This window comes from Elephas maximus, chromosome 12 (assembly GCF_024166365.1).
Source record: "Elephas maximus indicus isolate mEleMax1 chromosome 12, mEleMax1 primary haplotype, whole genome shotgun sequence".
Classification (NCBI taxonomy): Eukaryota; Metazoa; Chordata; class Mammalia; order Proboscidea; family Elephantidae; genus Elephas; species Elephas maximus.
Genome location: NC_064830.1, coordinates 102,313,459 through 102,339,479, shown reverse-complemented (window position 1 = coordinate 102,339,479; position 26,021 = coordinate 102,313,459). Strand labels below are relative to the sequence as shown.

The 26,021-nt window shown below is 43.0% G+C and overlaps 1 protein-coding gene and 1 non-coding gene across 5 annotated transcripts in view; both read right to left on the bottom strand.

Annotated features, from left to right (window-relative positions):
* Nucleotides 1-26,021, bottom strand: part of TRRAP (transformation/transcription domain associated protein) — a 126,917-nt gene extending 100,896 nt beyond the window's left edge. For 2 of the 4 annotated variants that reach the window (XM_049902656.1, XM_049902658.1), the window contains exons 1-15: nt 25,550-25,805; nt 23,351-23,510; nt 22,890-22,939; nt 19,664-19,774; nt 18,528-18,632; nt 14,673-14,756; nt 13,148-13,204; nt 11,368-11,493; nt 9,796-9,873; nt 9,495-9,583; nt 8,549-8,645; nt 7,506-7,644; nt 4,046-4,124; nt 1,395-1,629; nt 63-429 (exon numbers count right to left, since the gene is read on the bottom strand). In XM_049902656.1, the coding sequence (XP_049758613.1) occupies nt 63-429; nt 1,395-1,629; nt 4,046-4,124; nt 7,506-7,644; nt 8,549-8,645; nt 9,495-9,583; nt 9,796-9,873; nt 11,368-11,493; nt 13,148-13,204; nt 14,673-14,756; nt 18,528-18,632; nt 19,664-19,774; nt 22,890-22,939; nt 23,351-23,450 (1,717 nt within the window). In that variant the 5' untranslated portion in view covers nt 23,451-23,510; nt 25,550-25,805. Of the gene's footprint in view, nt 1-62; nt 430-1,394; nt 1,630-4,045; nt 4,125-7,505; nt 7,645-8,548; nt 8,646-9,494; nt 9,584-9,795; nt 9,874-11,367; nt 11,494-13,147; nt 13,205-14,672; nt 14,757-18,527; nt 18,633-19,663; nt 19,775-22,889; nt 22,940-23,350; nt 23,511-25,549; nt 25,807-25,996 lie in introns of those variants that run through there. The other 2 variants (XM_049902657.1, XM_049902659.1) reach the window with 2 other exon arrangements.
* LOC126087627 (small nucleolar RNA ZL1) lies at nt 23,023-23,217 on the bottom strand. Its single transcript, XR_007519806.1, has one exon. It is a non-coding gene; the product is annotated as a small nucleolar RNA ZL1 (small nucleolar RNA).

The window sequence follows — 26,021 nt, the reverse complement described above, 5'->3', positions numbered from 1 at the left end:
TGAAAACAACTCTGTTATCTGTTCTGCTAAAAAAAGTCTAAATAATTAGAGAGCAGAATTACCACCAGGTGCTTTACACGACGTTATGCCCCAGGTAATTGTCTTGACACCACAAACCAAGGTTTTCACCAAGCTTCGGCAATCTGTGACTTGGAAAGTCTGTTTGTCTTCCTTGTCCTTTTCTCCTTGCTTCTCAAAGGGAGGCACTGGTGCAGGGGTCACAGGTGTGGCTGGGGCTGGAGGCGGGGGAGGGGGCGGTGCAGGGGTAGGAACTGGGGCTGGGGAGGGGGCAGGACCTGGCGCAGCAGGGGCAGTGGGCACCCCGGGCAGAGCGGCTTCCACAGCCCCAAGTTCAGACTGAGGCTTGCACTTCTTGAAAATGGCAGAGAGCTGGTAGCGAGCGATGGTGTGGAACTTGAGAACAAACACCTAACACGAAGAGAAAGCAGAGGGAGAACACAAGATCGTTCCTCTTTAGTAGGCCAGACAACCCTTCCAGATGACAGAACTAAAGCCTGAGACCACCTGCTGAACTCTTCTGCCTGTTCTCCTGACAAGAGATGGAGGACTGGACATTTCTGAGCATCTCCTTTGTGCCAGGTAGAAGGGAAAATAAACGTGTCCTTTTTTTTCCCAAAGTAACTACAGCAAGTAATACTATCCCCACTCTACACATGAAGAACGTGGCTCAGCAACACTGAGTGACTGCCTGAGGAGCAGAGCCAGGATTTGAACTCAGGACTACAGCGCTTATCACCCCGTGCTCTCCTTCCACAACCACACGCCTGCCCAATGGTGGCCTTGGGAATTAAACCTTATCCCTTACCCAGGTACCCACCCAGCTTCTCTCCAGAAATTTCAGAACTCATTTAGCATTTTGCTCTGTCCCTAGAAAATAACACTTCCAATTACTTGTAGGAACTAAGAGCTTTCATATGTTATTTAACGCTTGCAAACTATGGGGCAGAAACTACGATAAGAGATGAATAAACTGGCACAGAGAAATTAACTACCTCACTTAAGGACGCTAGGGGGAGCCAAAAGTCTAACCCTAGGATCCAGCTTGGCAATAGGGCCTTCCCATAAACTTACCAGTAAAGTACAACCGACCCTCGTTATTTGCAGATACCATGTCCGTGAATTCACCTACTTGCTAAAATTTACTTCTAGCCCCAAAATCAATACTCGCGTGCTTTCACAGTCATTCACAGACAAGCGCATACACGGAGCGGCAAGCACGTTCCCAACTAGTTTGGCATTCACTAACTCATGCTCGCAGGGGCTGACAGAACACAACCAGCACAAATAACGAGAATCGACTGTGCTCCTGTAGCTTAGCAGTCTGCAGGATCTGAACAGCACCGCGCGGAGGCAGTGGCCTGAAGAGCCGGTACCTCAAGCATCCGCATCAGGACGTCCCTCCCGTTGCCGCTCTCCTGCTCACTCTTAGAGCGGATGCAGTCCACCAGGTTCAGAAGGAGCTTACAGGACATGGTCTGGATGCTGCTGGGCAGGGACTCATCGTCAATGTTCTTGGCAAAGAGCTGGACAGCAAGGGAGAGGTCGCCAAGCGGCAGGTGCTGGCGCACGTGGTGGACAAGGTCAGCCAGTGTGCTGTAGGCAAGGGGCCTGCGGGCAGAGACTCCACTAGTGCTGCGGCTTGCTCCCAGCTCCCAGACCCGAGCCGTCTCGATGCTTCCCACACAGCCACACTGACATGCCACCCTGCGTATTACTATCTGCCCCGTGGACGCCACAACTGGAGCGGCACGGCCATTACAGACACTGTGAGCGGCCCCAGTTTCCCCACACTGCTTTCTCCTAGCTGCATGGCTAAAAGGCTCAAGTCCTGTCTTATTGTTTAAACCTTTATTTTCTAAATTAGGTTAACTGTATGCCTGTCATGGCTAGAATTTCTAATAGATACTACCCAGAAAAACCCAGTGCCGTCAAAATAGATACTAGAACATAGTTAACCTGAGGAGAAATAATGACCAGCTTGATCATGCACTGAACGGCTTTTGTGGCTCAAAAATAAATAGCATATGCCAATTAATACTCTGTATGTTGTGACCATTCTGTAGAGTTATAAGTTCTTCCACTCACTCAACATCTGGACACCTGCCATGTGCCGGAAACCGGGCTAGGCACAAAATATACTTGATTGAACAAAATACAGCTCTTGTCCTCATGAAGCTTATTTACAGGAAGAAAACACACAAGTAGAGTCAGAAGTTATGTAAGTTGGTAAGTGCTGTGGGGGATATGAAAAAAGGTAATGTGAGAAAGGGCAACGGGAGAACTACTCTTAGAGACAGGGTGCGAAAGAATACCCCTGAGGTGACACTGAGGCTGAGACCCTACAGACAAAAATGGACCATGAGGCAACAGCCAGAGAAATCTCTAGGTACAGGAAACAGGAAGAACAAAGACTCTGAAACAGAAGGCGCCTGGAGTGGCTGAGGAGCTGCAGAGCCAGCACACCCGAGGCAGGTCCACAAGGGGAGCTGCAGAGCCAGCACACCCGAGGCAGGTCCACAAGGGGAGCTGCAGCGGCCAGCACACCCGAGGCAGGTCCACAAGGGGAGCTGCAGAGCCAGCACACACGAGGCAGGTCCACAAGGGGAGCTGCAGAGCCAGCACACCCGAGGCAGGTCCACAAGGGGAGCTGCAGCAGCCAGCACACCCGAGGCAGGTCCACAAGGGGAGCTGCAGAGGCCAGCACACCGGAGGCAGGTCCACAAGGGGAGCTGCAGAGCCAGCACACCGGAGGCAGGTCCACAAGGGGAGCTGCAGAGGCCAGCACACCCGAGGCAGGTCCACAAGGGGAGCTGCAGAGGCCAGCACACCCGAGGCAGGTCCACAAGGGGAGCTGCAGAGGCCAGCACACCCGAGGCAGGCCCACAAGGGGAGCTGCAGAGGCCAGCACACCCGAGGCAGGTCCACAAGGGGAGCTGCAGAGGCCAGCACACCCGAGGCAGGTCCACAAGGGGAGCTGCAGAGCCAGCACACCCGAGGCAGGTCCACAAGGGGAGCTGCAGAGCCAGCACACCCGAGGCAGGTCCACAAGGGGAGCTGCAGCGGCCAGCACACCTGAGGCAGATGATAGGAGCTGCAGAGGCTAGCAGAGCTCAGGCAGGTTAGTGAGGGGAGCTGCAGAGGTCAGTGTGTCTGAGGCAGGTCAAGTGAGGGGAGCTGCAGAGGCCAGCATGTCTGAGATAGGTCAAGAGCAACACAAGATGTGAGACAAATGGGCAGGGTCAAATCACATAGGGACCTGTGTTCCACGGTCAAGAGTCTGGGTTTTATCTAAGGGTAATAATAGAAAGGCAGTGGAGGTTTTTTAAGCAGGAGTAACACAATCTAATGTCTAGTTACAGTCAGGTTCAACCCCAAGTTACATACAGATCATCCTACTTAACAATTATATAGAAAACACACTGAACAAGCTGTATTACATCAAAGTACTCTGCGTTTTCCAAAAGATCTATCAAATTTCTCTTATTAGAAGCAAAAACTTATTAACATTGATACATTTTACATTTTAAAAAATAATAAAATGTTCACTTCCCCCTCTAAAAACAGCAAGCATGATCACAGCTACATTTCATTTTTTAAAAAGCACAAGAAATAAAGACTAGAAGAAAATACACCAAAATATTAGCCATGTTACTTGATCTCTTTATGCAAGACTATCACGCTTTCTTTCCTTGTTTCTTCTTATAATAACTTACCATATATCCTTTTGTAATAAAAAGATATGTTTATTATATAAAAAGCAAAAAAAGCTAATGCTGGATGAAGTAAGAAAGTTTTACTTGCAATTTAAATGAAGACAACAATTCTGACTTTTCCCTTTAAGCTAAGGCATAAAAAAAGCAATCTAAGGGAAAGGCTTTTCCAAAAATTCCTACAATTGTCAGTCCAATGGGTGAGTGAAGGCCCAAGGGCCTACATTTGTTGGAACACTCATAACATAAAATGCCAGTAATTGCTGCCATTGGCATTTAATCAACCAGGTATCATCATGGGTTTAATCTCGTACCTTAGAGTCTCACGAGCAGTATATCCTGAACCAATTAGTATGGATTCATCAAACAGCTTGTCCATGCAAGGAATGAACTCTAGAATACAAATATCCATTGCACATATCACCAACAAAACCAATTACACGGTAAATTACTTAACAATGCTTTAACAATGACCACTCTGCAGTCAGTTAGGCAACCCAGGTCTGAAATAAGGAAAAAACTGGAAAAGTACATATGCTCCTTCAGCCTAGCACCTGGGCTTGGTTGGGCCATATAACCTATCTGCTGCCAAAGATGCAGCTGGGATCACATTTAGCGTCAGCCAATGAACTACGAAAAAGTGAGCATCATGAACCCTGTCGGGGAACCCACCTCCCCAATAGCTCCTGGAGGTATATTATGACTAATTTCCACTGTCCTTAAAAGCTGCCACCACCCAACTAAACCTTTCTGTAGAAGGGGCACTATTTCCTAAATTCTTTCTCTATTCCCTAAGTCATATTTCTTAAAGGAGCACCGGGGGTACAGTGGTTAAGCACTCAGTTGCTAACCAAAAGGTCAGCGCTTCAAATCCACCAGCTACTCCACAGGAGAAAGATGTGGCAGTCTGCTTCGATAAAGATTTACAGCCTTGGAAACCTTACGGGACAGTTCCACTCTGTCCTATAGGGTGGCTATGGGCTGGAATCGACTCGATGGCAATTTTTTTTTTTTTTTAATGGCTAATCGTATAGAGGAACAGCATATTTCACCATATAAATTACAAAGGTTTGGGAAATGATTTCAGTTTCTCATAGGTATGGGTTATGGTTCCCGACTCCCTGGACAGGGCTAAATGGAAGCTCACTGGGACTCCTCTCCCTCTAATCCTATCATTAGAACCATCATTAAACCTCTTCCCTCCCCTACAGGCCTGAAGACCTAATCAGGGTTAGGAACAGCTAGAAGCCACTTGGGGACACTTTACATTTCTGGGGATATGCAGACAGACAGAGTGGCAATACACATTTTCTAGGCCTTTAACTCGGGCCACAAATATCCAAAAGGACATTTAGATTCTGGAACACTCCTGACATAGTCCCAGCTTCAATAAGTCAAGTAAATTATGGCCCTTCACCAGCAAACATCTACTGAGGGTCAACGTCATAAAAGACATATAAATACTGGAGAGACACAATGTACACTTCTGGTTAACTACCAACACAAGGCAGCACGGGAAGAAGTGTCAAGCAAAAGAAACACACAGTAAGAAGCCCTTTCTGAAGTCTGAGGAGGGAACGTGCCTAGACTGTCTGCAGTGAAACAGGAGGAAAGATGCGGCAAAGGGCTCAGATACCACATGCCGGAGGGCCAGAGAAGGCATGAGTACAAAGTGCAAATAAAGGATGAAGTATTGGTTTCATGACCCAGAACCACAATCTCTCAGAAAATGTATAATTTTGTTAAACAATAGGTTTTCAAACTGCTGATCTTAGAAGAAATGCAAATGGTTTACCATTTGGTATCATTTCAAACGTCAAAAAAGTAAGGCTAAGTGAAAATGTTAGTGGACATGTACTTTTAACGGTATACATGAATTTTCCATATTTTAATAACTATGGCTAATAGTTAACACGATTTTTTAAATGTTTCTTTTCAATCAAAAGAATTTTGAGAGGTGATGCTGCTATCTAGTTAAGTACTAGGAATTATTCAGCCTTCAAAATAAAGTTTCCTATAATATCTTGTTAAGAAAAAAAAAAAAAAAAAGCCTACCAGTAAAGTGGTTAACACAAGAAGCCTCTAAAAGCTGAATTCGATTACTCAAATGTGATCAAGGAACCCTAGTAGTACAGTGTGTTAACAGTTTGGCTGCTAACCAAAAGGTTGGCAGTTCGAATCTACCAGCTGCTCCTTGGAAACCCTATGGGGCAGTTCTACTCTGTCCTATTGGGTAGCCTTAAGTTGGAATTGACTTAAAGGAAATGGTCTTTTTTTTAATATGATCAAACTGCGGAGAGCAGCAAGTTGGGAGCCCATCCAACATTTAGGAAACAGGTGTTAGCAGACTGCAATCAAGCTTTATGGCCTCAGAGGCGAGAGCTAGCCTGTGCAGTGATGGAACAGAGACTACCTGGCAATCACGAAAAAGATTTTTAATCTGCCAGCACTTCAACAAGTAGAAATCTCCTGGTACGGAGCTGCCCACACTCACCTCCAAAATCCCCGTTACCTGTATGATGGGAATACTGCAAAGTTAACCTGAGAATGGCATCTGACACTAACTCATCCACTTCAGTACATTTCAAAACATTACATTTAAAATTCTCCTACTGTGATACGAACACATAGAAAAGGCCACAAAAAGGAAAAGAACCACAAAAATTAGAAGAGCAGTCAACCCGAGGTGTATCAGGGCTGCGATCCAGGAAGGGACCACAGGGCGTCTCCAGGGCGGGAAGCTCAATTTCCGCCTAGGAGGTGCTCATGCAGATATCTGCTCTTAAGTTTTTATGAAACTGTTTCTTTTTGCACTTTGCTATGTATGTTACATTTCAAATAAAAGTTCTTAAATTTTCTGTATTCCTTTCAGCTACCTCCACATGGAATAATTACTCTATAATTTACATTTTAATAGCACGATGTCTGAGCTTTGCTGTATGAACTGGTGGCACAACAGTTAAGCACTCAGCAGTAACTGAAAGGTGGGCAGTTCAAGCCCACCCAGTGGCTTTACAGGAGAAAGATCACAGCCTAGAAAACCCTATGGGGCAGCTCTACTCCGTTATGTAGGGTCACCAAGAGTTGGAATCAACTTGACGGCACCCAACAACAGCAGCTGTATCGACTCATGTGTAAGCACTCAAGCTTTACTCTTCTTTCATGTTTAGAAACTACGTGAGGAGGCCTAACCTCAGCTCTACGTATGCTCTAACATACAAAGTGGTAGCAAAGAAACCTTGAATACTGAAATATTACCGGGGAAAACGATTATCATCATCAAACGACTAGACTATAACTTCAACCTAACACTGTGGACGTAAGAAATACGAAAAGCGTTTAAAAAGCGAGCATCAGCCTTGTACGTAAAAACAGAGCCAATCCATCACTTTGACAGTATGGAGGGGGAAAAAACCCTGTTTTCTTCTCAACTTTGAAAGATTATTGGCTGGGATTGAGTAAGCAAGGGGCTATGTGTAATTTCAGAAGACATGCAGGCAAAAGGCAGAAAACTCCAGAAGGTTCAGAACCTAAGCAACGGCAAGGAAATTATCCCCATCAATTATGAGGTTGAGAGAAGACACAAGGAGAACCCTGAGCCAGGGAAAGAGAGGCAAGAGAGAAAAGCAGGCAGAGAGAGGGAGCCAGGCAGAGCAGCAGAGAAAGTGCCCGTGTTAAAGTATCTCAGCGAGCTAAAGATTGTCCACTAGGCGCCCACCCCATGCCCAAAAACGATGGCAGCAGGCCTCATACGCATTCAGAGAAAAGACGTACGGTTTCTTAGCTCCGTCGTGAGAATGTGTTTTGCAGCAATCAGCAGCTCCTTTCTGAGGTGTGCGGTCTCTGCTGGACAATTTGAAAGTAACTGTAACATTCCTTTTACCATCTGCTGAGAGTACTTAGTCACCTGGTCCTATAAAAATCAGGATTACAACAACCATTACGTTGATTGGTAGATGTTAAGAAAAATACTTTATAAGCTTTTTAGAAATTCAACTAAGACTAAATATTGTGCAAAGGACTTTCACAAAGTGAACAGGTCTACTCAACAAGTAATATCCAAAAAGGCTTTCATCGATTGTGTGGACTGTGTGTGCACGGACGTTCTCGTAACTAGAAGGATGTAAACGAACCCAAGTAGCAGTTACTTTCACATGGCGGAATTACAGATGTCTTTTTGTTTATTTATTTTCGCAACTTTTAACAGTGAATAAGTATTACTTCACTATTTGGTGTGGAGGGAGGGAGTATAAACACTAAAAAAAATTTTAATATACACTCTTTACTTATGCATGTTGTTGATGGAAATGGTCAATGACACCAGAGACACTTATAATCAACTCATAATAAGGTCTAATTATGGGTCCAAAAAAGAGATCACTGATTGCCAGGAACTGGCAGTAGGAGAAGGAGCCCAGGTGGCACAATGGTTAAGCACTCAGCTGCTAACCGAAAGTTCAGTCGTTCAAACTCATTAGCAACTCCGTGGAAGGAAGATCTGGTAATCTGCTCCTGTAAACATTATAGCCTTGGGAACGTGATAGGGCCGTTCTACTCTGTCCTGTAGGGTTGCTATGAGTTGGAATAGACTTGACGACAACGGGTTTGGTTTTTTTCAGTTTGGCAATAAGAAGAGGAGACTGACTACAAAGGTACGCAAGGGAACCTTGTGGGGTGAGAGAAACGTTCTATAGTTTAATGTGTTGGTGGTTACCTGACTGTAGACAGTTGCCAATTCACAGATCTGTACTTCTACAAAAGGTGAGTTTTACTGTACGTAAATGTTGTATCAATAAACCTAATTTAAATGAACTTACCTGGTAAATTCTGATGATATAAGCTAAAAATGACAATGTTTTAATCTGCGCAGCAATGAAGTCAGCATATAACTCCTTGTTATAAAGCTTATGTTGCCTGAATGAGAATTGAATAAAATTTACAATTATTAGCTCTCAACTCTATAGGTGAAATCAACATAAAGGCTATATAACAATTACCAAGCCCAGAAGTGTGATTCCTACAGACCTGGACAACACAGCAGTAACAGTGAGCAAATTTACATTTTTAGGCAATTCCGAATAACATAAAAGGTTTAGAAGTCTGAAGCAAAACAGCTCTCCAAACCATTCCACAGCAGTCGCCATGTAAATCCAAGGCAAGGCTGACACACGCATCCAGCAAGGAGTTTTCATGTGGCTATTGGCCCAATGCCAGACCCTGTGGGGTAGCCGTCAGGGGGACGGTGGAGATGATTCCGCCTCAGATGCTGCCCTCAAATGACTGGGAGCCTGACAGGGTGCAAGTCAGGAGAGTCAGAGATAAAGGGCTTAGCAGGAATGCCCTGAAGTCTGAGAAGTTTTCAGGGGTGAATGCAGTCGGCCTACTGAAAGATCTGGGGTGACAGGTGAGGGCGAATGAAGGCAGTAAAGAATGTGCTAGCCCTTGTGCTAAAAGCAACAGCAAGAACAAAGGCTTCAAGGCAAGAAAGGCTTGGGTATCCCAAAGTTTTAAGTGAAAATAATGCCAAATGACACCTCCAAATTTATAACCAAAAACCAAGACATTATCTCATCCTTTCGAAAAAAGAAATTAGAATCTATCATCCCTGAAAAATAAATTCAGAAAGTCAAAAATGCATACGATTTTACCGAAATTTCATCACCTATAGTTTTCATGTCTTAAGAAGGACGACAGCAAGTGTGTTTTTACTTGGAACTGGAGCACCGTGGCGGCCAGCTACGCCACTGCCCTAAGAAATCTCACCTGGCTGGTGCAGATACCTGAGTCGCAATGGTGTTCATGATCAAAGGCACAAAATCAGAAACAACGCCGTGGATGTTCAGCTTGTAGAGCTGAAAGCAAACATATCAGATTTTCATGCTTTCACACTCTGCCGTAGCAAAATAACAGGGCGTACCAAAGAAACTACACGATTCATTACTGCAGTTAGCATATGTTTGTATCGTCATACACACCTACCTGCCACAGAAAATTAGATGGGAGTTATATCATATGATAAGGAGCTTTATTAAAGACTCAAGAAACTAATGAACAAGAGACATACCTGATACATTAAAACAACAATAATGGGCAATTCTGCCAACACTTTCAAAGACAGCGACCCTCTAGGAATGATGGAATGCTGTTAAGACAGAAACGGACACTGGTTACCACTGTATCGCAGAAAACTGCCAAACCGCTACTCTACTAAGCATCACCACAATAAAACAAAGAGGAAATATTAGACACGTCTTTGTACATATCTATGGAGTAAGATCCAAACAATTTTGAAAACGAAGTACGCAGAACTATAATTTAATGTAACGGTCTATTTTTCAATGTAATCACTCAGGAAAATCTGTCCAAATTTAGTGGTTCAAATCACCTGTGAAAATTTTATAAACTAACATCCATTATTTCACTTACTGAAAAGAACAGCAGAGTACAAATTTATGGAGCATCTTTAAAAGTTTTACTCAAAATTTAGTTTCTTGTTCATCCCAGTACAAACGGAAATATTCTGCAAAACCATTTCTTTAAAACAAGTACAGACAGTAAAATATTTTTAACTCAACAATCACGAACGTACAGCGTGAGTAAATGCTTAGTACGTGCTTCCTACGTGGGAGACACTGCCACACGAGCACTACCGTCACAGAATCCCACGAGACAGGGTTTTCAGACACTGAGAGGAAAATGAGAGCAGCCCTGAAGTGCGTGAGCTTTGCCAGTCAGAGAACTCAGAGTGGTGGGGCTAGGACACCGCGCTTAAGCTCTCTGCCCCCGAAGCCCATTGTCTCCAACACTAAAGTACAAATTCAGCGTTTAAAAGGACTTCACTATGTTTGCCCTCAGCATTGCACAGCTCTGGTGGCGCAGTGGTTAAAGTGCTTGGCTGCTAACCGAAAGGTCAGCAGTTCAAACCCACCAGCTGCTCCGTAGGAGAAAGATGTGGCAGTCTGCTTCTGTAAAGATTGCAGCCTTGGAAACCCCATGGGTCAGTTCTACCCTGTCCTATAGCGTCGCTATGAGTCAGACTCAACTTGATGGCAATGAGTTTGGTTTGGTTTGGGAGCGTTGTGCTTTTTCAAAGAACTATCTATCTGGGATCAAACCGATGACAGCAACTCGAAAGATTACACAGAAAATTTAGGGGGCAGTGAGTTTATGTTACAGGGCAGGAGTAATTTAGACAAGGAGGACGAGAACGGCTGCACAACTTAAAGGATGTCATCAACGTCAGAGAATTGTACACGTGGCAACTGCTGAATCGGTGTACGTTTTGCTGTGTTCATTTTCAACAAAATAAATTATTTTTTTTAAAAAAAGGACTTCATTAAGGTCAAAAGACAAGCTGAGAATGCAACAGAGTCCCCTTCGCCTGGTCTGCTGCTCTTTCCAAAAGGTTACTCCAGATGTCTACCACGACTTATCTTCCTGTCCTCGTCCCCATGGCTGCCAACAGCTCGCTGTCACCATTTCCAGGCTGCCTGGCAGAATCAGTGACTCTGTCTGATGCACACATCTGTTTATTTGTTTATCTTAATATGCCCCCAAGTATTTAAAAAAAAAACTTAAGAGGTCTAAAACAATCAGCATGGATAAAAACAAAGCAAAGCTACTGAAAACAACACACCGTTCTCGTCTCGCTGTCCTCTCGCTCGGGATTGACTTTCACTGCGACTGTGGTGATCATACCAACCATTTCTGGGGGAGGAATTGTGTTCTCTGGGATCACTTGAGGGTTCTCGAAGTAGCGGTTCTACATAAAAAGAACAGACATTGTTTTTCCTAAAGTCAAATACAATATTCCTTAATAAAACATACCTTTGGTGACTAAAGTTCCTTAAATATGCATAACTAGTGCTTTAAGAATTCCAGACGTTCTATGTGTTTTTGTTGCACCAACTCCATACTTGGGCTAAACCATTCATTTCCCAATCCCCTAAAGTATACAGCCTTGCAGATGTCTAAAACCAACACACAGTAAATGTTTACTTTTTACACGACCATAAAAAAATGACACGACAGAGAACAAGGTTCTCCACCTCCAACAGAAAAAAAAAGGCAGTGGAGATCATCCCCTTAGTGGTAAGAAACTAGTCCCTGTTAACTTTTTAGTCTCCTCCATAGAGACTGAAGACATGAACAGAAGCAAAGCATGGAAGGCATTTTTAAAAGGCAGGATCTCATTGTCATCCTTAGTTCTCAACAGAACTTGGGCTCCACATTAAAACAAGAGAGGTTCTTATGAAAAATAGCCTCTAAAGTTTTGAGAGAAATGGCAGGTAACATGATGTGCTAACTCAAAGTAACTAATCTTAAGTTTTATACATTCTTAATAGATTACAATCCTTAAAATACAAAAAAAAAAAAGTAAATTTTACTGTATGTTAATTTAAAATTTTTATAAACTTAAATTTTTTGAAATAAGGCCAAAAGTTTGTTTGGCACACAAACAGATGTAAACACAATGACTTCCTGAGGCATTATCTGTGATGGTATAATATTGAAAACCAGAAAAACCGGCAAGAGGGAAATGAGCAAGGTACACGCATGTGACAGAAAATTATGGCGCCATTAAGAATCATGACTGCCTGAACAAGGGTCTCGGAAGAGTATATTCCAAACTGGTAACGGCAATGCGGGCAGAGACTTTCATCTTCCGTGTTGTACACATTTACATTGCTGGCATGGCTAGGAAAGAGTTCTTAAGGAGACAGGAAAAAGAAGTACCGATACTGAAAAGAGATACTCCCTCTCCAGACGCTTTCAAGGTTGTGGGCTCAACCATCTTTAAAAAGCGCCAAGTGAAAAACAAGGCAAAATCTCACCGTCAATGACTGCTGACAAGTGAGAGGTTTATGGGTGATTCGCTTTCCATTTTTCTCCCAAAATTTTTACAGTAAGAATGTATTGCTTTAAAAGATACATGTGTTGTTTTTATACAGCAAGAAAAAAGAAGTGTTGAAGCTGAAACACTGATACCAAAGGAACTCTTTTTTAAGCGGTTGGTTTATCTATCAACCTAGATTCTGACCATCGCTAAACATTTCCCAAAGAAGCCCTGGTGTCGCAATGGTTAAGCACTCAGAGGCTAACTGAAAGGTCAGTGGTTCAAACTCAGCAGCCACATGCTCCAAGGGAAAAAAGACCTGGCAATCTGCTCCTGTAAAGATTTCAGCCTAGGAAACCCCATGGGGCAGTTCCACTCTGCCCTACAGGGCTGCTATAGGCTTGCTATGACCCGGAGTTGGCTCCCAGCACACAACAAACATTTCCCATTCCAAAATTAGCACGCCCCTGCTCCTATTACTTTTTCAACCCAACTGTTCCAAATTTCCTGTGGAATGAGAAAATAATAAATGGAAGTAATTAAATATAACTAATAAATCGAAACTATATAAAAGACATACCACTACTTTCGGAAGCTCCTTATAAATTTGTTTCACAAAATCCAAGAAATGATGAATCTAAAAGAGAAAGACACTTCCATCATAGGAAAGTATTTACAGACAGAAAATGCTTATAATAAATAAATAGTCTTAATATATAAGAGCTCATAAAACAGGTAACGAGACGTTAGGCTCAAAATACAAACGGACAGTAGGTGTGAACACAAAGAAATACAATGACTGATAAACAGGAAACAAATGAATGCTACTTTTTGCCTTTCAAAACTTAATCACGGACAGTACTGGAAAGGGGGCCGTGAAAAGGAGACTGTCAAACTTGATAAAGGTCCTGAAATTGCTGAAAAACCTTTCTGGAAATCAATTTTACCATTTGTATCAGGGGCATCAAAACATAAACACCTTCAACTCAGTAATTCTACCGCTACGAACCTAACCTACTCAATAATTTCAACTGTCAACAAAAACGTTTAGTAATCACCATGAAATAAAAATTCCTAAATAACTTAAGCATCCAAAAATAAGGACATCCACTAAAAAAAATTGGCATTCATTAAAACTTATTAGACTTTATAAAAAATTTTTTCACCATTGGAAAAATGCTTACACCTAAGTGGAAAGAAACAATCAGGATATAAATAAATACGTACGAAATTAACATAAACATAAAAAAAAATACACATAAGGTGGGGAAAAAGGAAAGGAAGTCCCCCAAGACATTAGATATTGTTTCTAAGGTGGTAGGAACTCTATTTCATCTTTATGCTCTGAATTCGTTTCCAAATAATCTACGACAGGTATTTATTACAGAGAACATATTTTAATCATAGCTAACGTTGCATGCTTACTATGCAGATCCCAATCTCTGTGCTAAGAGCTTTAACTTTATATTTAATTCTTTAAGCAACCTTCTGAAGATACACTATGATTGTCCCCATTTTATGGTTGAGGCTCCAAAAGGTTAGGCGCTTACCCAGTGTCAGCTACTGAATTGCAGAGCTGAGATTCAAACTCAGCTGACTCCAGAACCCACATCATCACGTAACATAAAACGACTAGAGTCTCCTGGCACATCAGACACGTTACTACCCAAAATGGGGGATAACCCAAACAGACTCCAGGTGTAGTTTCAACTACTGAACAGATTAAACAATACACTGATATACACATTCCCAAAAAAGTCACTGTTATTGTTCAGTGAGCAGTGAATGTCCATTCATGGTGACGGGAAATTTGGCAATGACTATGGGTAATGATTGCACAACATGATTAAGGTAATTGATATCGTTAAACTGTACACCTGAAAAATGTTCAATTGGCAAATGCTGTTATATTTTTACAACAATAAGAATACTCATGTAAAAAAAACAGTCACTGTTAACTTCAGAAAGAACCTACCCTAGCTTAGGCTATTATTTTCTTTAGTTAAAAGCACACGTCAGTCAGCTATAGAAGAGGGTAAAAAATTTACTCAGCAAAAGGGACTTGCTGACACACTGTGAAAATGTTATTAGAATAAATAACTTACTTCTTGTGTGATTGGTGGCCTGAACTGTTTGTGTAGCTCAATAATTATTCTTAAACAAATAAGAACGTTTTCTTCATTTTCCGTCTAAAAAAAAGAAGAGCATTTTAAAAGAGTTAAACTGATTACAATTTATTTTAACCTAAAATCAAAGGCTATTCTTCTCTAAGCTTTTTCTGCACATACACCCTCCCATGAACCCACAGAATACTACTGTCTCAGACAGGAGGCCTTCACGGTGTTTGGTGTACCATCTGAACGGCATCTACCATCAACCTCGACTGGGTAACACGCTCACAGATGAGTTAACTAGCATTTATGGCAAGTCACACCACAAACTGAGGTCATCATGGGCCAACTAACGCTTCATTGCTTAAAAATACTGCCAAAGGAACAGGAAAGAGCCAACACTTACTGAGTACCAAGTACCACCACGTCCTGGACACTGTGCTAAGCAATTACAAATGCTCGGAGTGGGTGGTGCCATCCACACTCTACCTATGAGGAAGTGACGCCTCAGAGAAGACAGACAACTTGGCTAACACGATGAAATCTAAAAGTCAGGATCCAAATTCAACTTCATCCCACAGAAACTCAACAGAATTCTGTAACGCGTCAACACTAAGGACAGCAAGAAAAGGAAACAATGCTTAGAGATTAACTTAATGGGTACCAAATGGATTCGCCCCAATAATCTGAGAACTCTGTACAAGTAAAGTGGGTAGTGGGGGGTTCAGTGGCAGAATTCTCCCCTTTCACACAGGAGACCTGGGTTCAATTCCCAGTTAACACACCTCACGCACAGCAGCCACCCTTCTGTCAGTGGAGGCTCGCGTGCTGCTATCATGCTGAACAGGTTTCAGTGGCGATTCCAGACGAAGGTCAACTAGGAAGAAAGGCCTGGAGATCTACGTCTGGAAATCAGGCTGTGAAAACCCCATGGATCACCATGGTCCAATTCTGTGGTATATGGGGTTGCTGAGTCAGGGGCCAACTCAATAGCGGTAGACATCAACACTGCGCATAAAGCCTGTGCTTGGAACAGACACAGCGCCATGCCAAAGCCTGCACTGAGTCTGTCAGCCACTGCCCAACTCATCTGCAAAGATCACCACTATGTTTGGTCAATCCCTCAGTGACTTAGACTGACAATCTTCAATTAAGTATAATCTTTCTATAAAATACTTAGGAATAAATCTTACCAGAAACATAAAAGACCTATACAAAGAAAACTACATAATTGGGAAAACATACCTTCTCATGGATAGGAAGACTCAACACTGTGAAAATGTCTATTCTACCAAAAGCCATCTATAGATACAATGTAATTCCGATCCAAATTCCAATGGCATTTTTTAATGAGATGGAGAAATAAACTTCATGCTGAAGGGGAAGAGGCTCCAGACAAATAAAGGATGACTGAAAAAAAAGAACAAAGTGGGCGGCCTCACTCTACCTAATTTTAAAATCTATTATACCGCCACAGTAGTCAAAACAGCCTGGTACTGGTACAACAAATACATAGACCAATGGAACAGAATTGAGAATCCAGATATAAATCCATCCACATATGAGCAGCTGATATTTGACAAAGGCCCAAAGTCAGTTAAACGGGGAAAAGATAGCCTCTTTAACAAATGGCGCTGGATATCCATCTGTAAAAAAACGAAACAGAACCCATACCTCATACCATGCACAAAAACTAACTCAAAATCAATCAAAGACCTAAATATAAAATCTGAAACGATGAAGACCATAGAAGAAAAAACAGGAACAATGCCAGGAGCCCTAATACATGGCATAAACAGTAAACAAAACATTACTAATAAGGCACAAACACCAGAAGAGAAACTGGATAACTGGGAGCTCCTAAAAATCAAACACCTATGCTCATCCAAAGACTTCACCAAAAGAGTAAAAAGATTACCTGAAGACTGGGAGAAAAAGTTTTTAGCTATGACATTTCCGATTAGCGGCTAATCTCTAAAATCTACATGATACTGCAAAAACTCAACAACAAAAAGGCAAATAACCCAATTAAAAAATGGGCAAAGGATATGAAAAGGTACTTCACTAAAGAAGACACTCAGGTAGCTAACAGATACATGAGGAAATGCTCACGATCATTAGCCATTAAAGAAACGCAAATCAAAACTACAGTAAGATTCCATCTCACTCCAACAAGGCTGGCATTAATCCAAAAAAGACAAAATAATAAATGTTGGAGAGGTTGTGGAGAGACTGGAACACTTACACACTGCTGGTGGGAATGAAAAACGGTACAACCACTTTGGAAATCGATTTGGCGCTTCCTTAAAAAACTAAAAATAGAACTACCATACAATCCAGTAATCCCAATCCTTGGAACATATCCTAGAGAAATAATAGCCTTTATACAAACAGATATATGCACACCCATGTTCACTGCAGCACTGTTTGCAATAGCAAAAAGATGGAAGCAACCAAGGTGCCCATCAACAGATGAATAGATAAATTATGGTATATTCACACAATGAAATACTATGCATCAATAAAGAACAACGATGAATCTGTGAAACATTTCATAATATGGAGGAATCTGGAAGGTATTATACTGACTGAAATTAGTCAGCTGCACAAGGACAAATACTGTATGAGACCACTATTATAATAACTCAAGAAATAGTTTAAATAGAGAAGAAAATATTCTTTGATGGTTACCAGAGTGGGCTTTGATGGTTACCAGAGTGGGGAGGGAGGAAGAGGGGTATTCACTATTTAGATAATAGACAAGAACTAATTTAGGTGAAGGGAAAGACAACACACAATACAGGAGAGGTCAGCACACCTGGACTGAACCAAAAGCAAAGCAGTTTCCTGAATAAACCTAACACTTCGAAGGCCAGTGTAGCAGGGGAGGGAGTTAGGAGGGGACCATGGTTTCAGGGACATTTTGGTCAATTGGCATAATAAAATCTATTAAGACAACATTCTGCATCCCACTTTAGAGACTGGAGTCTGGGGTCTTAAATGTTAGCAAGCTGCCATCTAAGATGTATCAGTTGGTCTCAACACACCTGGAGCAAAGGAGAATGAAGAACACCAAAGACACAAGGTAAAGATGAGACCAAGAGACAGAAAGGGCCACATATATCAGACTACATCAGCCTGGGACCAGAAGAACTAGACGGTGCCTGGCTACAACTGATGACTGCCCTGACAGGGAAAACAGAGAATCTCTGAGGGAGCAGGAGAACAGTGGAATGCAGACCTCAACTACTCATAAAAAGACCAGACTTAATGGTCTGAGTGAGACTGGAAGGACCCCGGAGGTCATGGTCCCCAGACCTTCTGTTAGCCCAAGACAGGAATCATTCACAAAGCCAACTCTTCAGACAGAGATTGGACTGGACATTAATATAGAAAATGATACTGCTGAGGAGTGAGCTTCTTGGATCAAGTAGACACATGAGACTGTGGACAGCTCCTTTCTGGAGGGGAGATGAGAAGGCAGAGGAGGACGGAAGCTGACTGAATGGACACGGAAATACAGGTGGAGAGAAAGAGTGTGCTGCCTCATTGGGGGACAGCAACTAGGCATATATGGCAAGGTATATATAAATTTTTGTATGAGAAACTGACTTGATTTGTAAGCTTTCAGTTAAAAGCACAATAAAAATTTTAAAAAAGTATCATCTTTCTTAGTAATTTGATCAAGAGACTTAACAAAAATGGGGAGAAGGGGACATTAAGAAAGTTTTTGCTCATGTGAATCAGAACTTTAGTGAAAGGAAAATAGCTGGATAATACGGGGTTCATAAGAAAAACATCTGAAGTTTTGAATACGGCCAAACAACAAGAGTTCATTCTAAAGGTTACCTCTAAAAAGCGAAACATCACAGACAACACATTTTTTGTGTGAGGACGAAGATGTTCATTTGTTGGTATTCTGTGAATTATTTCAAGTACTAGCTTCCGCAGTTGCTAGGGAGAAAAACAAAAAAGTTGTAGAGGTAAAAAAAAACTTCCAAGTTCCACATCGGTTCTTTTCCAATTCTACACCGTAATATACCGAGTGTTGGTCGCCACCATACTACAAGATGGATCCCATTTTAAAATCAGTCCTGTAATTTATTTAAACATAACTCAAAGCACGTAACTGCAAACCATTACTTTGAATATTTCTACACTTGGTTGCCAAATCAACCTAGCTGATTTTTTTCCTCTTTCACAACTTCTCAGTGTTTCCAGCAGAAGAACACTGGTATGCAAACGTGGAATAAAACTGAAGATGAAAAAACAAAAAGCTAACTGCGCTTAGTTTGGGATCTCTCTGCCTAATCTGTTCTCTCCGTTAATGCTATCCCCAGTTACCTTGGGCCCAAGGACGAATTACATCACAAGCTGTACTTCGCTTTCATGATTCTATCTATGGAGCCAACAACTAAAAGGAAGGTTAAATATATAAGATCTTGAACTGACAAGATAAAAATGTTCTACTTAGCAATACACTGTTCACTAGTATTACAACAATGTTTTTTAAATAGTTATTTTTAGAGATACACACTGAAATATTTATAGGAAAAAGGTATGACGGACTGCTTTAAAATAATCAAGGCAGGGCAAGTGGGTAGGGGTATAAATAAAACATAATTACCACAGATTTTAAGAATTAAAACTAGTAAGATCAGAGTTAGCCAATGGGTATGGGAGGGTGGGGTCGTTAAACTATCCACCCTTCTTCTGTGCTTGAATTTGTCTATAATAAACAGCATTCTCACACATCAACAGTCAGCATTTATGAATAATTTTTAATTATAAAAGAGATATAATGGATAAATTAAAACCAAGACAGCTAAGGGGGGCAATGGTCTTGGGCAAAGTTACGCCAAAGTGACAAAACCTCTTTTATGAAACCTTAAGTGGAATCATGGCTTTTTTGAGTTGTTTTAATCCATGAATGCTTGCAATCCTACCAAATGACTTTTCCTCTCTGAAGGTTTTGAACAGATTACCTGGGCTGGTTTCTCCTGAAGAAACTGAACTTCTCCATCTTGAAGAAACGTAAGAAATCGAGGGATGATATGTTCCAGGAATGTAGAATATTGAGGCGATGATGTTACGTTCTAATTATGCAAAACAAAAAAAACCCATTTAAGTGATGTGTATTTTCATTTCAAATTCATATATTATAAGAAACTCAAAGGAATATAAAACATTTTAGCAGAGCAACACCATTTTTAATACTTTTAGATGTTTGAGCTTGAGTGATAATTTCGTTTTAATAAATTAGGATGACTGTTGCTTCTGAAATCCAATTTATGAGAGCCAAATGCTAAAATTTGCCGTTAAAACTGGCACCAATGCTGTGGGAAGTGTTGAACTTGGAGCCTATTCTAGGCTGGCTCTGCTGTTTAATGAGCCCTCTGAATAGTCACTCAGCTTCTAGATCTTAGCTTCTTCAGCTGGAAAATAAAGAGCCTGAACATACCGACACCTTTTCCTACCTAAAAATCTAAGATTACGGCATCCATTATTTATCCCAGCACTGTTTAAAAGAAGGATAGGAAACAAAACTACTTAGGAGAGAGTAGAGTAAAAAGGGAGCCCTGGTGGTGAGTGGTTAAGAGCTCAGGATGCTAACCAAAAAGTCAGCAGTTCAAATCCACCAGCTGCTCCTTGGAAACCCTATAGGGCAGTTTTACCATGTCCTATAGGGTTGCTGTTAAGTCAGGACTGACTCAATGGCAGCAGGATAGTAAAAAGACTCTCAGCATAATATCCGGATTCCGCTTAGGAAGTGTAAACCTTGGACAGTTGCTTAACCTCTCTGTGCCTCAGCGTCCCCAGCTGTTAAGTGAAGATGGTATTTCCCACCTACCTCATAGGACGATTGTGAAGATTACACGTGTTAACATACACTAAGCTCGCAACACTGTCCATGGTAAATGCTCAATAAGTATTAGCTGTTACTATCTGCAGAGCCAAATGGTCGGCATTTCGAATCCACCAGGCGCTCCTTGGAAACTCTACGGGGCAGTTCTACTCTGTCCTATAGGGTCGCTACGAGTCGGAATTGACTCGACGGCCCTGGGTTTTGCTGGGTTTTTTTTATCTGCAGAGCACCTGTGTGCCACTTTTCTTCTTTCTTATATAGTCTTGTCCACAACCCCAAGATATGTATTGTCTACATTTCACAGAAAAGAAAGAGGCTCAGAGAGGTGAAACAATTCGCCAAATGCCACAGTCAATATGTTTTTGAAGTGGAATTCAAATCTAGCACCCAGGTCTTCTCCTCCCCTTTTAGTGCCTTTGCCTAATGTATTCATTCAACAAACGTTTACCGAGGGTCCATCACGTGCTCAGTGGGGAAAAGGTGATGAGGAGACACAGTTCATGCTCTCAGAGGCAGGGGAGGCAGCAGCGTGGCAATAAAGACAGTTATCACACACACAAAAACGCCTTCTGATACAAAGAAGGACTGGCAACTAAAGGAACATGTAACAAGAGAACACAATTTTCAGGCGGGAATCAATGGCAGAGTACATCTTGAAGAAATGATGCTTACGCTAAAACCTGAGAGGCAAGGGGGAATTATTTATGACAAAACAGAATGTTCTAAGAAAAATATATGCCAAAGCAAAACGTAAGAACACATGAGCTGTAAAAGGTACTAAAAAAAAAAGTTCAGTATGGAGGGGAACTGGAGGACAAGAGAAAGGAGTTCACCGTTCACTGTCATGAGCGACAGCCTATGAGTCGAGGCGTAGGGACAACTCCGTGTACAATTCTAGGGGCTCCGTCTCATAATACTACCTGGGGGTGCTCTCAGGAGCTGTGTGACTCCTTAATAGTCTCTTCTCAAGTAGCTTTATGGATTCCTTGGAGGCAAGAACTGTGTTTCAATCATCTTTCATCTCCAATGCTTAAGACTTCTTTAATTAAACACCTACATTCAAATGATCCAAGGAAAAGAGAGTGGCACCTTTAGGACTGAAAGATGAACAGAGATACCAGAGGTCTGGCAATGTTTGAGGATTTGGGATTCCAGTCCAGCTACAGTGCAAAGACCTCCAAAACACCTTGGTAACACCCTAGACATCCGGCCAAGGAAAGATCATGCCCTAAAGTCTATTCTAGGCCCACCCCAAAAATGCCTAAAATCAACCTCTACTGAGATCCACAGGGAGACAGAGTTTGGAGGTGGAATTCCATCAAGTTACAGAAGCTTGGGAAACACTGGGTTTTCCACAAGTCCTCCCTAACGAAGTATAAAACCAAGCCTGCACAAGTTCAATGAGATCAGCTAGTAACTGGACTGCCTTGTACAACAACAACAAAAAAAATCAGCACTCTTCAGGGGAACAACAGAATGTAGAGTCCCGATACCATTTCACACACAATGTCCAGTGTACAATGCAAACGAACAGGAAAACAGGACCCACAGGTAACAGATATTAACTACCAGGCAGCCCAAATGTTGAATTTAGCAAAGACTTTAAAGCAGCCATTACACATGTTCAAAGAATAAAAGGAAAATATAGTCTTAATCAACAAACAGATCAGGAATGTCTGCAGAGCAATGAAATCCATAATAAAGAACCAAAATGGATATTCTAGAATTGAAAGCACAAAAACTGAAATTTAAAAATCAGAGGACAGGCTTGACAGCAGATAGAGAATAACAGAAAGATAGTCAGTGAACCTCAAGAGACAAATCAATAGAATTTATTCCATCTAAAGATAAAAAGGACTGAAGAAAAATGAAGAGAACTTGACACAAAATAAAACTGTAGAATGTGAGGCCCAGAAGAGATACACTGCTTAATCAAGGTCATTTAAGTTATAAGTAGTAGAGCCAAAATGGGGGTCCAGCTCCCATTCCATAACAACCTGCCAACTATTATATGAACGTAAGAAATGCAAAACACAAGTCTGAGTGCATTCCGAGCTTATACGCCTAGAACAGCAATTATATTTTAAAAATGAAGAAAATGTTAAACAGCCAAAACAAAACCAACATTCTTCAACATAATTTGAGGTTCACTAGCACTAACGCAAAGAACTTAGACGACGCTGTGTACCAATTTCCAAATTCAATTTTGAAATGCAGTAAATTATATTAACAAAGACAATGAATTATGATTTACCAATGGAAAGACTGACAGAGTGGCAGCAAGAAAGCACATATGAATAGTATATTTACCTCAAAGTGAAAAGTATAAAACAGAAAGCTCGTACCTCAAAATTTTCACTAACTTCTTGCATCATTTTTAGCTTTGTTTCATCAGCTGTAAAGGGCGAAACATACCATCAGGTAATTGAAATTATGTTAAGGATGTACCTAAAATTACTGAATTTAATAATTTAAAATGAAGCAATCAGATCTTATCAGTTTGACTGTCATCGTCCAACAGAAGGCACGTAACTAGTTCCCTACAACCAGTCAGACACAGTCACACACCCCATACACGTGTTCACACCCAGACAGGCACACAGATTCACACCCACATACACACACGTGCCTCTTTGGGGCTCCAGCCAGTAATGCTCATCACTTTGCTTCAACACACGACAGAGAAAGACGAAATGAGGGTAAAATTTAATGTTACTATTTATCTCAATGTGCACATCATTTCAGCTAAGATAAATCAGTCACATTAATGCATGTCCTTAATGACAACAAAAAAGGATCCACTCACGCGTATTTACATCCGTGAGAGCTGCCACAAACTGTAGGTATTTTTTCATCAGAGTGGTTTGGTCAACCACCGTGGCCCCTTGTGTTGCAACAAACGCCATTTTCCTTGTGAGTCAGTTTGTTTCTTAAGAAAACGGTATCAAGCCATGAGTTTACTCAGCCTATGAAAAGAATCGTATGGTTAGCCAACTTACCAAGGGCACAGGCTCCCAATCTCTGCGGAAATCCTACCTAAATGCCTGCATTAATCTAAAATTTTTGCATTAATCTGGAATAGAACAATATTCCCTCTGCTTCTTTGAAAATAAAATTTACCTATATTCATTTTGTCTATTAATTTTTAAACACACACGCTTCTTCCCCCCCCCCATCCACTTTCCTTCTTCTCTCTACGGCAGCGGTTGTCAAACTTTCTCTAAATGCCAGATACTGTAGTAAATATTTTAGGCTTTGCAGCCATGTAGTCTGTCGCAACTACTCCGCTCTGCTGCTAAAGCCCTAAAGCAGCTAAATCTATGAGCAGGGGCTGTGTGGGTTTCATGTAATTTTCATGTCATGGAATATTCTTCTTTGACTTTTTTCCCTGACCATTTAAAAATGTAAAAACCATTCTTAATTCATGAGTCATATAAAAACAGGCAGCAGGCTGAACTTCACCAGCTGATGGTAGTTTGCCTACTGCCTAAGACAATTGGTTCTCAAACTTCAGTGAGCATTAAATCACCAGGTGTGAAAAGTGGATTTCCAAGCACCCATCAGGGAGAACTGTGGTTCAGTAAGGGGTCCAGAAAGCTGTAAAATCCGTTTGCAGCTGACACAGCATTGCTGCTGTTTGGTGCCAGTGAGTCCATTCATAACAACCCCACAAGACAGAGAACTGCCCCACTGGGTTTTCTTGTCTGTGATCTACAAGTCTTTCTCCTGAAGAGCAGAGCAGCTGGGTGGGTTCAACACCAACCTGTTAGCAGCCAAGCACCTAACCATTGCACCACCAAGGCTCATAGTAGGCACTCGAAAAATGTTTCTTGAATCAATGAATAAAAACTTCAAAAGCACCTCGGCCAGTGGGAAACATTTGGTGACGGCCACATTTGAGAAATGCGGCTCCAAGATGACACGCTTAGATGAGTGGGACTTGGTTTCTACTTTAAAAGCCATCACAGAAAAGTTTAGAGAACCTGGTGAAATGGATTTTTTACCCAACCTGCTTGTATATACAACTGGTGGCATACTTGTTAAGTGCCACGGCTGCTAACCAAGAGGTTGGCAGTTCGAATCCAGCAGGTGGTTCTTGGAAACTCTACAGGGCAGTTCTACTCTGTCCTACAGGGTCACTATGAGTTGGAATCAACTCGATTAGCAATGGGTTTTTAACTTCATCTGGAAACCCTGGTGGCTAGCTTTTAAGTGCTACAGCTGATAAAAGCCCGGCAGTTCGAATCCACTAGGCACTCCTTGGAAACTCTATGGGGCAATTCTACTCTGTTCTAACTTCTCTTAGCATTAAAAGGTAGATCCACAGCTTAGTTTTCTTCTTCCTGCAAAAGACGTTCCAGTAACTCCTCTGCAGGCCTTTCCAAAGTTCTGTCTGGTGGATGCAATCCCCCCAGCTCACACCTGTGCCCCAGATGATGGGGACACCCTGACACTAGAGAGCACTTCTCCGATGCAGAGGGGGTGCCCACAGCTGTTCCAGAACAGCCCCCCAGAAGCCCCACCCCTCTGGCTCAGGGCAGGAAAAGTCACCAAGGAAGCCAAGGTGCTGCCCCAGCCCTGCTGAGTGAGCAGACAACTGGCTGCCTCCTCCAGTTCACACTCCCTCCTCCAAACACCAAAGACCCCACATTCGCATCCCCACATCAGGGGCCAAGACTCGGGGTGACGGCCTCTCCCTAGCGAACCCCTCAGTCCCGCCCAGGCCTTCTAAACGGTTCCGGCCCTTTTTTGAGGTCCTCGGACACAGTCAACTCTTCATCTCCCGGCCCCGGGAGGCGAGACTCGCTCTCCGCCGGGTTCAGGGCGCCCTGCGGAAGGAACACGCCCCATTTCGCCTGTCTCCGGGAAAGCAGCACGGAGGCCCCGGGGTCCGAGGGGCCCGGCCCGGGTGGGCAGCCTGGAGCCAGCGCGCGAGGGGCAAACGGCCCCCGCCAAGGCTGAAGCGGCGCCGCCGGGCCAGAGGGGGCGCTGTCGGTGCTACTACCTTCGCTCTCGGCGCCGGGCCAGGCGAGCCAGGTGCCTGCGTGGAGGCCGGGAGGTGCCAGGCTGGCTGGGCTGGGGGGGCCGCCTCCGCTGGGAAGGGGGTCCCAATCCCTCCGGTCCCAAACGGCCCTCCGCCTCCCTCCTTTTGTCGCTATCCCCGGGCGCTCAGCGACCGCCTCCCGGGCCGCGCTACGGCGCGCGCCGAGGGCCAATTTCCGCGCCGCTGGCTCCGCCTCCCGCGTCTCCCCAGCTCGGTCCGGCAGCTCGCGGAGGCTCAACGACGGCCGCCGGCCCCGCCGCCCGGCCCGGGCCCCGGCGCCAGGCTGGGGCGGCCCGGGGCGGCCGGAGCCTCCTTCCGTGCCTCGGCGGAGCCGCCGCGCCACGCAGGCCTCCCCACTCCCCGGCCCCGCCGCGCGCCTCCCCGAACCGTTCCACCGCCCTCGCGCACCTCGAGCTCGGCGCTCGGGCCCCGC